Source organism: Neolamprologus brichardi, chromosome 17 (assembly GCF_056152115.1).
Source record: "Neolamprologus brichardi isolate AB-2024 chromosome 17, ASM5615211v1, whole genome shotgun sequence".
NCBI lineage: Eukaryota > Metazoa > Chordata > Actinopteri > Cichliformes > Cichlidae > Neolamprologus > Neolamprologus brichardi.
Genome location: NC_142120.1, coordinates 30907737 through 30921337, shown reverse-complemented (window position 1 = coordinate 30921337; position 13601 = coordinate 30907737). Strand labels below are relative to the sequence as shown.

Sequence of the window (13601 nt, the reverse complement as noted above, 5' to 3'; positions counted from 1 at the left end):
CCACTTGCTTATTGGCTAATTGTTTGAGATTAACAAGTCATTAGCAGTAAAAATAATACAGATACGGTCCTTTTTGAAACATAGCATGACTGAAATTTATACAATAGATACTTTTTTTTTTAGTATGACCAGAAATGAGTGACTGAGCCCACACTGTAAACTAAAAGTGTTTACAAAGGTCAAGTCAGAAAGTTGTTATTCCCGGAGGCCGTGTGTCGAAATGAAGGATAGTGTTCAGGCATCCACGGAAAAAGGATTTACCAGGGTGAGTGGGGGAAGGTGTTAGCAGTAAAGTAGCTTTGAAATCTAAAGATAAGAATAAAAACATTTAGCCAACCCACAAAGCTTTGGAGGTTATTGAAGTTTAGCTAGTTTGCTAGATATTTTAGGTGAGAGATAAAGTCTTCTCAATAAAAGTGCATGTTCAGTGTTGTTCAGTGAGGTACACACTCTGAGTCCCCATGGGGCGACAAAAGAGATTAAACAAAAACACAAAACGTGGTCCTTTTCTAAAGCATTAAAATACTGCTGAGAGGCTCACAGCATCCTGGATACTCAGTGAAGCATGCCTTAGCTTGAAGGCCGGCTATGAATAAATAGCACTGATACAGTTACAAGTGTACAACTGAATAGTTTGCTAAGGCTCATCTCTATTCAAAGAACAAGGGCACACAGAAACGACAAGAGCCTTAGAAACAGCCATGTTGTCTTTACATTATCACTTAGCAAGTGAATTCAATCCAGCTGCTTTTTGTTTTCTACATAAAAACACTGCAGCAGTGGCATTGAAAAATGTACACAGAAGATGGCTATTAGTGCGTTTTTCTTTTTTTGGGAAGGAAAAAAGGTCATATGCATAGCAGATGAATCCCATTTAGGATGTCAGCATCGTGTCCTGCATCTTTTGCAGTGTTATTTACCTTCTCATTATTATAAGGAGTAACTTAACACTCACAGGAATTCACATTTTTACTCTAGTGGTTGAACTTCCCACCTTTATACAGCGATTTAGCTACAAGTGTTTTTCAAACACGATGATTCAGCGTTGCCAAAGAGACCACTTCTTACTCTTGTCAGTGATGTTGGGTGTTATAACACCTTGCAGGCTACTCTGCGGAAATTTAGGTCAATTTTAAAGGATAAAGACGATAGTACTCTACGTCAGCGTGACTGCTCTTAACTTTGCACTAAAAGTGTTTTGCAATTTTACTTGTTTTGAATTCAATCTGTTATTGCATGAGAACTGTTTACTTGTTTGTAGCGCACACGTGTTGTTTGAAACAACTCATGGCCAGGCCACATTTAAAAGAGATTTCTAATCCTTTAATTAAACTTTTACTTAAACGAGACTGAATAAACTTTGTTACCAGAAAGAAGAGATATCCTGTCTATATTTAACTAAGTTTAATATATTAAGATATGTGCAGTGGGGTTTTTTCGAAGGCTGATGACTTTCTTTCCATTTTTAGATTTGGTGTTTACAGTTTTCCCCATTTTGATAAATGGACTGCTATTTTTATAGCACCTTGGTATTCGGGTGAGCTCTCACAGCATTTTCTACTGAAAGTGTCATTCACCCATTCACATATTACTTTTATCTAACATCTAACATTTACACACACACACTCATGTGGATGAACTGGGGTTCAGCATCTTGCCCGAGGATACTTCTGCACAGAGACTGGAGAAGTCAGGGCCCAATCGATCGGCAGATGACCCAGTCTACCATGCTCTACCACCTGAGCCACAGCTGTTCAGGTGGTATTAAGCCGCTAAGAAAGACATAATGGCTCAGAAAGGATCTTTAAAACCTTTCTGAAATCCTGTGAAAAGCTTTGATATTGTATTTCCACCAGTCATTCTAAGACTTTCTCTCAGCTGACACAGATCACAGTAGTCCGTTATCTTTAGAGCATATTAAATTACTTTTAATTAACCTTTTTGCCATGATTGTTGCTTTATTAGATAAAAGAAAATTCCACATCTAGTTGTCAAGCAGCCCAAAGCCATATGTTTCTGAGCACCACTTCCTTTTTCTTTCACTCTACTTAAAACAGTGGACCCAGTTTTTTAGCTGAATCTTGTCTTTACTCGTCAACACATTTCATGCTATGAGAAACACAGGGCCTTTAGATGTTTTTCAGGCCAAGGACAGAAAACATTACATTTGGCCAGTACCCTCAACCCAGAGCATCCTTTCTGAAATTAGCAATTAAAATGAAAGTAAATTTGAACTTCATCCACTCTGTGGAATTGTCTCAACGTTCCTACGGGTCCCAGTTCTCCCTGTGACACCCATGTATTATGTATAAGCATATGCACGATGAATAAGTCAAGAGATAAATGACGAAAATTACATTTCTTTTCCGCCCCCCCATTTCTGTTTTTGGCATGACCCGGTTGTTAGTGCATCCTTTATCACGGCAGAGGAGCAAGTAAACTGCAGAGACCAGCAGAAAGTGAGATGGAAAAAGTGAGAGAAGAGCAGAGAGAGTAAGAGAGGAGGGAGGACAGTTGAATCCATCTCTCAGTACTATCCCTCCCTCTGGGCATTTCCCGGCTGGCACACGATATGTGGAGGCTGCAGTATTTTAAATCTCTACCATACTAATACCAATGAACCACGAGCACATTGTCTTTTATTTATTATTTGTGTGTGCGTGCGTGTGTGTGTGTAAGCATGTGTGCCGGAAACCCTAGAGCTACAGAGGCTAAAGACAAGCGTGCACCGACTCATTTGCGTATATGTGTGGGTGTATGTTTGCTAATGTTTGTTCCTCTCTTTCTGCGCGCTCGCCTATGTGTTTGTGTGTGACTCACCGCTCTCCTCACCAGATGCTTCACAGCCATCTTCATCATCACAGTCGTCTCCGCTGCCTCCCTCCGTGTGGGCGCTCCCTCCCTCCTCTTCCTCAACCCTTCCTCTCACTTTGCTCGCCCAGCCCAGCTCCACCAATAGCTCCTAAATGAAAGCGCGCACACACATATGTCCATAGATATTACACATACATTTGCAAGACACTTGGATTGAGTCAAATTTTGTTCTGTATTGTGAGAAGATTTTTTTCTGATTTGACATAAGAAGACATTAAATATATGTATATATGGTACCTTGGTGAAAAATAAAATGTCAGTGAAATATATCTTTTTTCCTTTGCCTTATTTCTGTCCTTAGCTGGAACTGATTAGGTAGCATGGTGGTCCTGGCTTTGAGACCTTTACTTGATTTGGTTCCCTGACCGACTGTTCCAAAGCCAGCAGTGTTGTAGTGTTGCCACTACAATATCCAGCTGCTAAGGTGGCTAAAGTTGCTGGCCAACCAACTAGACATTGTGGTGGTTGACAAGGAACAGAAGACCACAGTTGTGATATATATGGCAACCTCAGCAGACAGCTACATCAGGAAGAAGGAGCACAAGAAAACAGTGAAGTACAAGGGGCCAAAACTAAAATTGTTGCTCCAGCAGATTGCAGGCACAACATCAGCAGAATTGGTCCATAAGAGCACAGTCCAAGCACCAGCTGAGATACTGTGCAGAACCTCTGGTAGAGCACTCAAGCTTCAGGATAATATCCATACCACATCTCCAAGCGGTGAAGAGGAGAGAGTTCATCATGTTACCAGTGGTTGCTATGGTTGTTAAAAGTAAAATGAGAAGAAAAGTCTTCAGCTTTCAGGCCCCTCTCCAAACTGCAACCAGCTCCCAGTTAGGATTTGAGGTAGACCCCCCCCCTTACTTTTAAGATTAGTCTTAAAACCTTCAGTTAAGGCTGGATCAGGTGACCTCCCTTAGTTACACATCAATAGGCCTGCTGGGGGCTTCACATGGTGCATTAACTATTTCTTCTTCACTCACCTTTTTTTTTTTTACTCACTATGTGTTTATATTCAAATTTGCATCTAATCTGTTATTAAATAATTCAGTTATTATTTATTTCTGTCTGTCTTCCACAGTGTGCCTTTTATCCTGTCTCCCTCACCACCAGCCAATCACAACAGAAGTCTGTTTTTCCTTCCCACTGTCACCAAGTGCTTGCTAACAGGGGGTTCTTTGATAGTTGCTGTTTTCTTTGTATTATTGTAGAGTCTTTACGCTGCAATATAAAGCTCCTTGAGGCGACTGTTGTTGCTATCGGGTGCTATTAAAAAAGAATTAAGTTGAATGATTTATATTATTGCACTACATTGAAAACTGTCTGAACAACTAAATGGACAGTCAGTTGTCTGAAATTTTATGATCATTTTAAATTTGTTATCCTGCAGAGTGAGAGCTGTAACTGATTTTCCCTGTCTCAGCTGCTTATACACAGACAAAATCTGTGTGACTCTCTCGTATTTAAAGATGACTTAACTCTGCCTACCAAATATAATCCCTTTAGCACATAAGCATAAGGTGTCTGTTTTGATTCACAAGGGGAAGATATTAAGTAGGCAAACAGCATTGCGGGGTGGCTGTGGCTCAGGTGGTAGAGCAAATCATCTACTGATTGGAAGGTTGGTGGTTCGAACCTTGGCCTCCCCAGGCTGCATACCGAATATCCTTGGGCAAGATACTAACGCCAAGGTTTCTCTCCGATGTGTTTATTGGAGTGTGAATGTTTATTAGTTTGCACTTGAGTTTAGAAGTGCTTGTGTGAGTGGGTGAATGCAGCATGTTGTATACAGCGCCTTGAGTACTCCGGGAGAGTAGAAAAGCACTATATAAGTATAACAATGAAAACAGTGCACCTATCCTTGTTTATGGATCAAGGAAAAATGTTTAAAATAAGCAGGCATCATCGATCACTTTATTTGATTAACAAGCAAGGGTGCTTGTTAGTCCTTGTGGAGTTTCCTTGTGGGGCAAAAGAATGTGGGATGCAAACGGAGGGACATCTGGCCTCCACCATAGAGTAGGTGTGTAGCAGCCACGAAACCAAGGGGAAGCAAGGTTATTATATGACAGCATGTCCGAGGGGACACAGAAACAGACTAGGCTCTGTACGGTGATTCACCATCATGTCACTGGACTGCAAATGAGTGCTGAGGGAGGACAAAAATACATTACAGCACTGTTTCCACCAGGACTGTTTTCTTAGTCATGTGGAAAGTCTGAAATTTAAACAGGATTTGGGCCATGTGGCACTGAAACTCCTCTGTGAAACCAACAGAGCCAACAAATAAAATTATTCAAGTGTGGTAACTCCAGAACGGTCTGTCCAGTGTAATTAATGACTGGAGACAAACTTAAACTGGTAGTGGCTGAGGTGATGAACTTTTGTACGCTGCAAAAATATAAATATTTTTTGCTTTGTTCTCAATAATACATCAGATTTTAATAATGATGGATAATAAGACACTGCCTTTATAAAATGTTTAAACAATTATACATGTTCAACTGCTCGTTAATGCAAACATGTAATCAGCCAAACTCAAACAATTTAGGCATGTCAACATGGTCAAGATGGCCTGCTGAGTTCAAAGTGAGCAAGGAAGATGGGTAATTTAAGTGGCTTTTTTTTTTTATATTATTAATCCTTTATTTATCCAGGTAAAAAATCTCATTGAGATTAAAAATCTCATTTCCAAGAGAGACCTGGCATCATGGCAACAAAAGTCACATACCACATAGGTATATAACATTTAAAACAAATACAATATCCCATACCAACATGTGTAAAATATACACATGTTGGTATGGGACTTTAAAGGTGGCATCGTTGTTAGTGCCAGGCTGATTGGAGTTTTTCAGAAACTGTTGATTTGCTGGGATTAAAATGGTTTTAAAAACAAGAAAATATCCAGTGAGCAGCAGCTCTCTGGGAGAAAATGGCTCGTTGATGCCAGAGGTCAGAGGAGAATGGGCAGACTCCTTTGAACTGAAGGCAACAGTAAAGCAAATGACCACTCATTACAACCAAGGCATGCAGAAGAGCAGCTCTCAGTGCACAACATGTCAAACCTTGAAACAGAACAGCAGCAGCAGACACTCCTGTCAGCTAAATACAGGAAAGTGAAACTACGATTTACAAGATTGTTGCGTTGAGACACAAAGTCTAGTCTCCACAATAAAATTGGTATAATTTAAAGCTCTTACTGGGTGTAAATGATCCTATCACATGCTGACAAATGACCAGTTTACAAGAGAAGAACTCCTTCCTTGCCCATCTTCAGCTGCCATGTAATCAAAAGATGAGAGCCCTTCCCCTTTTTTAACACAAAGGGTTGATTCATGTCATCTTGACTGGCTGTGCGTGTACCTACAAGTTTTAATTGTGAGTATAAACACGTGGTTGCGTTAATAAAATCCCATTAGACAGCAAAGCTTATGTGAAAAACAAGCTACTGCACCAAAGGTCTGCTTAGCACGCAATACAAATTGGGACAGTGACAGATAAGAAGACACCAAGGAAAACGCATAAAGAAAGACAGACCTTCAAAACCCGGTTGGAGAAATGATTAAAATTCCAGGGACGCTTCTGTGTCCTCTCTCATATTTTCCCTCTGCTCTCATCCTTGTGGTCAGAGCGTGTAAATGGCACACATGACAGGCATGAATAATAATTAATAAATGGTTGTGCATTAACGGCTGTGCCTCAGATGGATGGCTTCACCCACAGAGAAGCCACCGGAGCACCTAGTTTCAAAGAAACAAAGCCCAGGATGTGGGTTTGCAAAGGCGACTCTCAACAGGTTCAAATTACATTTAGTTTGTTTGTATGTGTGCACAGGCTTGCATCCTGCAATTTATCAGAAAGATGGAAGATGGAAAGCGCACCTCAGAATGGAAAATATCAGACCTTTCCCTTCGGTTCATGTCGTGACCTGTATAGCATTACTACGATCGATCCAGAGGCCGCGTATCCAAACACATTGATCTAACCGCGCGTTCGTCTGAATTACATCTGAAGATCGGCAAAAAGCTCGAATAGTCTTTAAATCACAGATGACCAAGTGTATACAAGTAAGACTGAATTAATGAGCGTAAGAAGGAACTCGCATCCATAAATGAATACATGGTGCATGTGTAGTGCATGTTTGTGTACGTGTGTGTGTGTGTGTGGGGGGGGGGGGGGGGGGGGGGGGGGGGGGGGAGAGTACGGGGCGATGCTGACTTGGCATTTTCTCCATGTAAATGCAGCATGATTAATGGAGTCACCTGTGAAATTAGACAGAGCACAGAACAGCAAAACGGCAAAAAAAAGGAAAGAAAAGAAAACTAGGCCTTAGCATGTCCCACCCGATTAATTTTCCTTTACCCTCACCAACATTACATAAACCAGAGGTTAACAGGCTTTCTTTAAAAGGAGTGGCTGTTGCTAGGAAGACATAACTTCTGTTTTTATGACAGTTCTAGGGGGTACTGTTTAGTTTCTGTAATGTATTTTATACATGTGTGTTGCCGACAGGATAGTTCTTTTCAATAGCCTCCACACCCATCTAAAAACACAAACAAACTTCATAATCTCTGTGGTCCACATGTGCTGTCTGTAAACACCTACAAGAAGAAGTAACTGTGTAAAACTGGGGCCATATTTAACTTGAGCAGCCACCACTGGATAACCACCTTCCTTTAAAAATGATTAAAAACAAATCAATGGGCCACACTGCTGGGCGGGGTGACATGTCCAGTCATTACTGTTTGCCAGTGATGTGTGGATTGTAGAGGGGAGGACACTGCAGGGAAGTGCAGACTGAATACTAAACAAAATGTGAGCCTTTATTGTGACTGATCAAAGAAAAATACAAATAGTCCAATAGAAATTGTAATCCAAAGAACATGAAGTCCAATCAGGACTGTGGTCTAAAGAGCATGAACAGGTGTGCACAGAAGGCTAATTTAGGGTTAGAGAGCGGAGAGGAAATGAGACACGAGTACAGATTATCAACACAGGCAAAGCAGGAAGTAAAGCGAACTATTCATGAAGGAAAACCAACACTCAAAGGAAAATAGGAAATGAGTGAGAGAACTAATACTAACACTTAGCACGATGTCAAGCTAGTGAACACAGGGTGATGATGACATCAACAGAGAAAGGAGAGAGAAGGAGGAACAAACAGGGTGGCAGCAGGGGAACTAAAAGCTGGCATTAAGAAAACTCAAGAGTTAAACCCAAGCGCAGGATTGCAAAACTCAGATTCAACTAGACTAAACAATAAAGTTGAACAAACACCATAAAAGTTCTTGACTAAGAATTTAAAACAACGTGACGCCTGTGGGGACGGATACTGTTTATTTTGAGTCCAAATTGTTGCTGCTGGACAAAACTCACCACTAAAAATAGATTTACAAATTTAAAGAAATCAGCTGTTTCCACCTGTCTGAGTAACATTTACTGAGTTTAAAAAAACCCTAAACTCACAGTTTCGTTATATTACATAGCCCTGTTTTTATTTTACTTTATTAAAGTGCGTGTGTATCCTTTTTTAGATTTACTCGAGATCTAAAGAACAAAAGATTAGGTTGTTACAGTTCTTGCTTCTACTTCTTTCTTCCTGTTAAAAGGGAGTTTTTCCTTCCCACTGTACCAAGATCTTGCTCATAAAGGGTTTTCTGATTGTTTGTTTTTTCCTCTACTATTGTAGGGTTTTTAACTTACATTATAAAGCACAGTGAGGCGACTATTTGGCGCTATATGAATAAAACTGATTTGAATTGATGAATGAATGACCAGCAAACCACATTATGTTGCCAGTATGAGTTGCATGATGTATCAGGCTGTCTCCCTCAGTCCGGAAGGGTCCAAAGCCACATCGTCCACACAGATAATAATGAATCATGGTAATGAATACATTTCATATATCATTCTACCGAATCGTATGATTTTATGAATCATTCACACAAATCATATCTCCATATTACCATACTGAGTACAGCCTTGAAAGTCCTGCATAAATTCCAGTTTAATTGTTGAATTAATTAATTTATTATTGAGTGTTATTATCTACCTGTGTTTCAAGTGCTGACATTTAACTTTATTGGATTAAGCAGCACTTCACACAGGAGGTGGTAGCGCATAATTGAAGGCCAGATGAACTTAAGGGCACCCCTCCACCCCCGCAACACACACACACAAACACAGACACACACATAAAAAAAAAAACTGGAGCCATCATCATCATCACTCCTGCAGAATGGCAACCATAGGGTGTCACTGCCAAGGTTAGCGCAGGGTATATTAATGTTCAGTAGATGTGAAATCACCCAAGAAAACAAGAAAACCACTCATAAGCAAATACTTTCATACTTCAAAAAATCCTTTTGAAGTATGAAAGTTTGTTTCATCATAGTGTCCTTAAAAGATGAAGGAAAGCCCCCAAATCTAAGGTTTCTTCTTCTCTCGATTGCATATTTCAGAGTGACTATTGATTGCAGCACTAGAAGAAAGGCCACCAACGCATAATATATCAACATTGGGACTATAGCTTATTCTATAATTACAAGACGGTTTGGACAACAGTTGTTGTTAGGGTGGGAAAAATCTCAGCATCATCCATCTTAACATAAGAATTTGGGTAACACTTTATAAGACAGTCTTTGTTGGGAGTAACAAACTGGGAGAACACTGGGTGCGAGCATTTACCTGTGTCAGCTGTTCCAGCCTCTGTTTTGCGCCCTTCAGGACAGGATCCGTATTGCGCACAGTCAGCTCGGGATTCTCCCTCTGGGCTTTTAAAGTGTTGCCAACCACACGACCTGCATAACTACAGAAAGGCAGAACATGAGAAAGATATGCAGTACTTCCTGTCCCAGTTTGTCTCTGCGTGAGTGTTGTGCTCCTGTCCCAGTTCTCTCCATTCACTATACTTGTGTGTTTAGTCAGAGTGCACTGGATTCATGCACACGGTCATATTTCCATTACTTCAGAGGACATTACATTTACTCACGCTGGTTTTGTGGAGTCTTATCCTGACCCCTCCATAATCACTACTTGCCCATAATCCAAATCTAACCCTAGCCTTAACATTTAACCAAGTTTTGAACTTATATGTTAATAATCTGTCTTTTGCACCTCTGACAGTAAGCAGCTACCAACAACAGTAAAGACAAGAAGTATTACAAGTACACAGACACATACGTACCCTTTGCAAAAAGAAAAGTCTCCATTTACTCCACAGTAATGGACTAACTTGTGATATGAGCTCATCTTTATACAGATTAATCTTATTTCTTTACTTTTTTTCCTGGGGATATTTCATTGAAAACAGATGGACTGCTTACAGTAATTGCTATTAGTGGTTTTCAGCAAGGTTGTAAAATGATTCATTTTTAGAAATCACATTTTCCCACACAGGAAACTGAAATTCAATTTACAAAGATGTTCTTTGCATAATTTAATATATGTTGAAGATATTATAGTTCTTTGATAATTGTGTGTATATCTATATCTATATCTATATATCTATCTATATATATATCTATATATCTATATATCTATATATCTATATCTATATATCTATCTCTATATATATCTATATATCTATATATCTATATATATATCTATCTATATATATATATATATATATATATATATATATACACATCATACATTTACATATCAATATATTACAGAGGTACCCACTATAGAAGCGCTGAATTAGGACACAAGAATCAAGTGTTAAAATCATTTGAAAGGATATTACTTTACTTTAGAGCTGAGTAACTCTGCATGTTTTTAAATGATGCAATCAAAGTAAATTTCGTATTACAATTTATTCCATGCAACGAGTGCCATCTATGATCATCTTGCATACTGATAGCTTTTTTCAATAACAGGCTGTAAGCAAGGATCACATCATTTTGTCTGGTGGGTGGATCAAAACGAAGATGAAGTGGGAGAAGAGCAAAAAAGAAGAAACAAAAGTTCATGAGTCACATTTTTCCATGTTCCAAACCAGCTTGCTAGCTAATACAATCAACCACCAACTCAGTAACCACCAAGTCCACACCCTCAAAAGCACAAACACACTCTGGCTATGGCAACGAGGGAACAGGATTGTGGGAACCAAGGAGCAGAGACATGGTGGATGAATCTGAATTGATTTGAGTGATGCCAAGAGATGCGGTGGTGAAGACCTCTTCTTCTGGAGCCATGCTTACTCTGCTGGTCTGGGATAAGATCCCATGTGAAACTTAACACAGTGTGGCCTTTAATTAAGTTTCTCAGATTGTTGTTGTGTTCTCACACAGATCAAGTTTTGATGCTCGTAAGCGTTCGTGTCCTGAGGCCTTACTAAGTGAGTTCTAAATCTGTGCCTGGATTCATTACACCTGACTTGAACTAGCCACAGTAACTGATGTCACAAAAATGCTTCTCAACTGTCCCTGTGAGAGAAGACGTTCCAAACCATCTTCATGCAAGTTCACATTAAACAGGCAGCAAAACACATATCACATCAAAAGATCAAACTGCATGCTTTGCTAATAAAGCGTGAGACTACAGATCCCCACGGGAAAATCAGGTCAGCGGAGAGGCAAACTTCCTGTGAAGTAGGGGAAAAGAATACAGCATCAATAGAAACCGAAGCAAAGAGAATCAATTAAATATTATACTGCTGATGTTTTCATTAGCATCAAACTGGTATGGTTAAAAAAATATTATTACAGGTTTTGCTTTTATGTTTCAAAGGATGCATTATAAAAGTGTCAGGGGAAAAACAGCACTGTAAAAGCAAGCAGAGTTGCTACAGGAAAAGAAAATGTGCAGCATTTAGTAAATTTATTAACTCTTGTTAACTGCTTCATGGCTCTGCACTTGTAAACTTTCTATATTATTGAGTCTTTCATCTCTCATGCTTATGTGTTGTTAAATGTGTTGCACTAAACTAATCGCTGATGAAAATATTGCAACAGAATCTTAGCTGACTGGCCTTAAGCTGTTTGTGCATGACTACTGCTGCAATGACGGTACAGCGTGTAAAATGTCACCACTAGATGTCAGTAGATTGCAGTTCTGTTTTCTGTCAGTCCGCTGTTTACCTCAGCTGTCAATATGTGCCCATGTCTATTTACTCTGGAGGTAGCGGTAAAACTTTGCATAAAGAGTCAGATACGAGTTACTAATTTGAGCTGCTGAGGATATCCTGAACTTTTAAGTCAGTTATCAGTGTTGTTTTTGCCACTGTTAGCTGCTAGCAGGTGTTAAGGAAACTTTCTGTGAATAAAGTCTGATAAAATGCAAGACAATCAAACTGTTTATCAGATGAAACAAACACTCGAGTCTAACATTAGCTAGCATAGTGTTAGCTAACCAGTCATTGCTTTCATTTAGCCGGCTTGTAGTTAGCCGTCTGGAAGCGGAGGGTCGCATATCTAATCTGCAACAATACTGGGAATAAATGAGCATGTTTATGCAAACTTCATATTTTAGAGCTCTGACCTCAGTTCAGGAGTTGAGGCTTGAGGTGAGAAGGAAGAGGATGAGATTATATTCAAATGCCAGTCATGTTGTTGCTTTCTTCTGTGTTTTCATTTCTTTAGTGAAAAGGGGCCCATAATCAGATGGCAAAATATAGCTATGACGCTTCATATCTCCAGTCTGAAAGTGCAGGCACAAATTAAAATTTGCCTCCACGACGTACAAACACCCCTTCTCTTCTGCTATGTACGCTGCTCTCTAGCCACATAAATAAAATGCCATTAGGCACAACGATGTTGTCAATCTTGATCACTGTGTTTAAGATACAAAGGAAACATGGCAGCTTCTGCAAATTGGTGCCTACTCCTGTGTAATTTGAGAATGTATCTGTTTCTTGGAACAAATAATTAATTAATTATAATAAATGAGTGCAATATTACTTTTGTCTATAAAATAAACTCAAACTCAACTGACTGTATCTTTAACGAAAAATGTTCCCAAATCCGATGATCTCTGCAGGATAAAACAAAATGGTCAAGCTTTATAAATGAAGACAGTTTGGGTTATACTTAAATTAGGTGGCTTATCCATTAATCTCACCACATGATACGGACCATATCTTTTTCTGTATTGCTACATAAACAAAAGAAACATTTCAAACACCGTCACCATGGGAACTGGGAACATTGATTGCCAATGAACAGCAAGAGATCATAAGATGCATGCTGCCTAATCCTATACATTCAAAGCATTAGATTCTGTAGTTTTTTTTAGCTGCATGAGAGTGTGTTGCTAACACAAACAGGATATGAGAGCACATGTACTGTGCCCACAACAGAATGAAGTAATAAAAACAAAATAATGGACTACATGTAATATGAACAGGATATTGACGTACATCTACATGAAGATGTGTAATAAAAGGCAACAAAATCAAAGGCAGCAAAAAACAGCATGAAAGAGCAAGAAGCGAAGGGCAGTAATGAAAAAAGGGTGATGAACAAGAAAGCAAAACAAGAAATAAAAGCTCAATTAAAAACCACAGACCTTCCCCTAAGGGGAAAATCCCAAGATTCCACAGACTCCAGCAAAGAGTTTAGGGATCAGTGTCAACAGCGCACATCCAGTGAATTTGTTAGTGTCAACACCTCACACATGCTGCTGGCATATTTCATGTTTCCTTTTATCTTGATCTAAGCTGGGAACATACCTGACATCATTTGAAACAATGCAGCCAAGACTGACAGACAGCTGATTTGACC

The 13601-nt window shown here is 39.4% G+C and overlaps 1 protein-coding gene across 2 annotated transcripts in view; it reads right to left on the bottom strand.

Moving 5' to 3' along the window:
- The window catches only part of gpc5b (glypican 5b), a 54176-nt gene that overhangs the window by 14625 nt on the left and 25950 nt on the right, over positions 1 to 13601 (bottom strand). Inside the window, exons 8-9 of one of the 2 annotated variants that reach the window (XM_087830869.1) lie at positions 9565 to 9685; positions 2821 to 2962 (exon numbers count right to left, since the gene is read on the bottom strand). In XM_087830869.1, the coding sequence (XP_087686995.1) occupies positions 2821 to 2962; positions 9565 to 9685 (263 nt within the window). The remainder of the gene's footprint in view (positions 1 to 2820; positions 2963 to 9564; positions 9686 to 13601) is intronic. The other variant, XM_087830870.1, reaches the window with a different exon arrangement.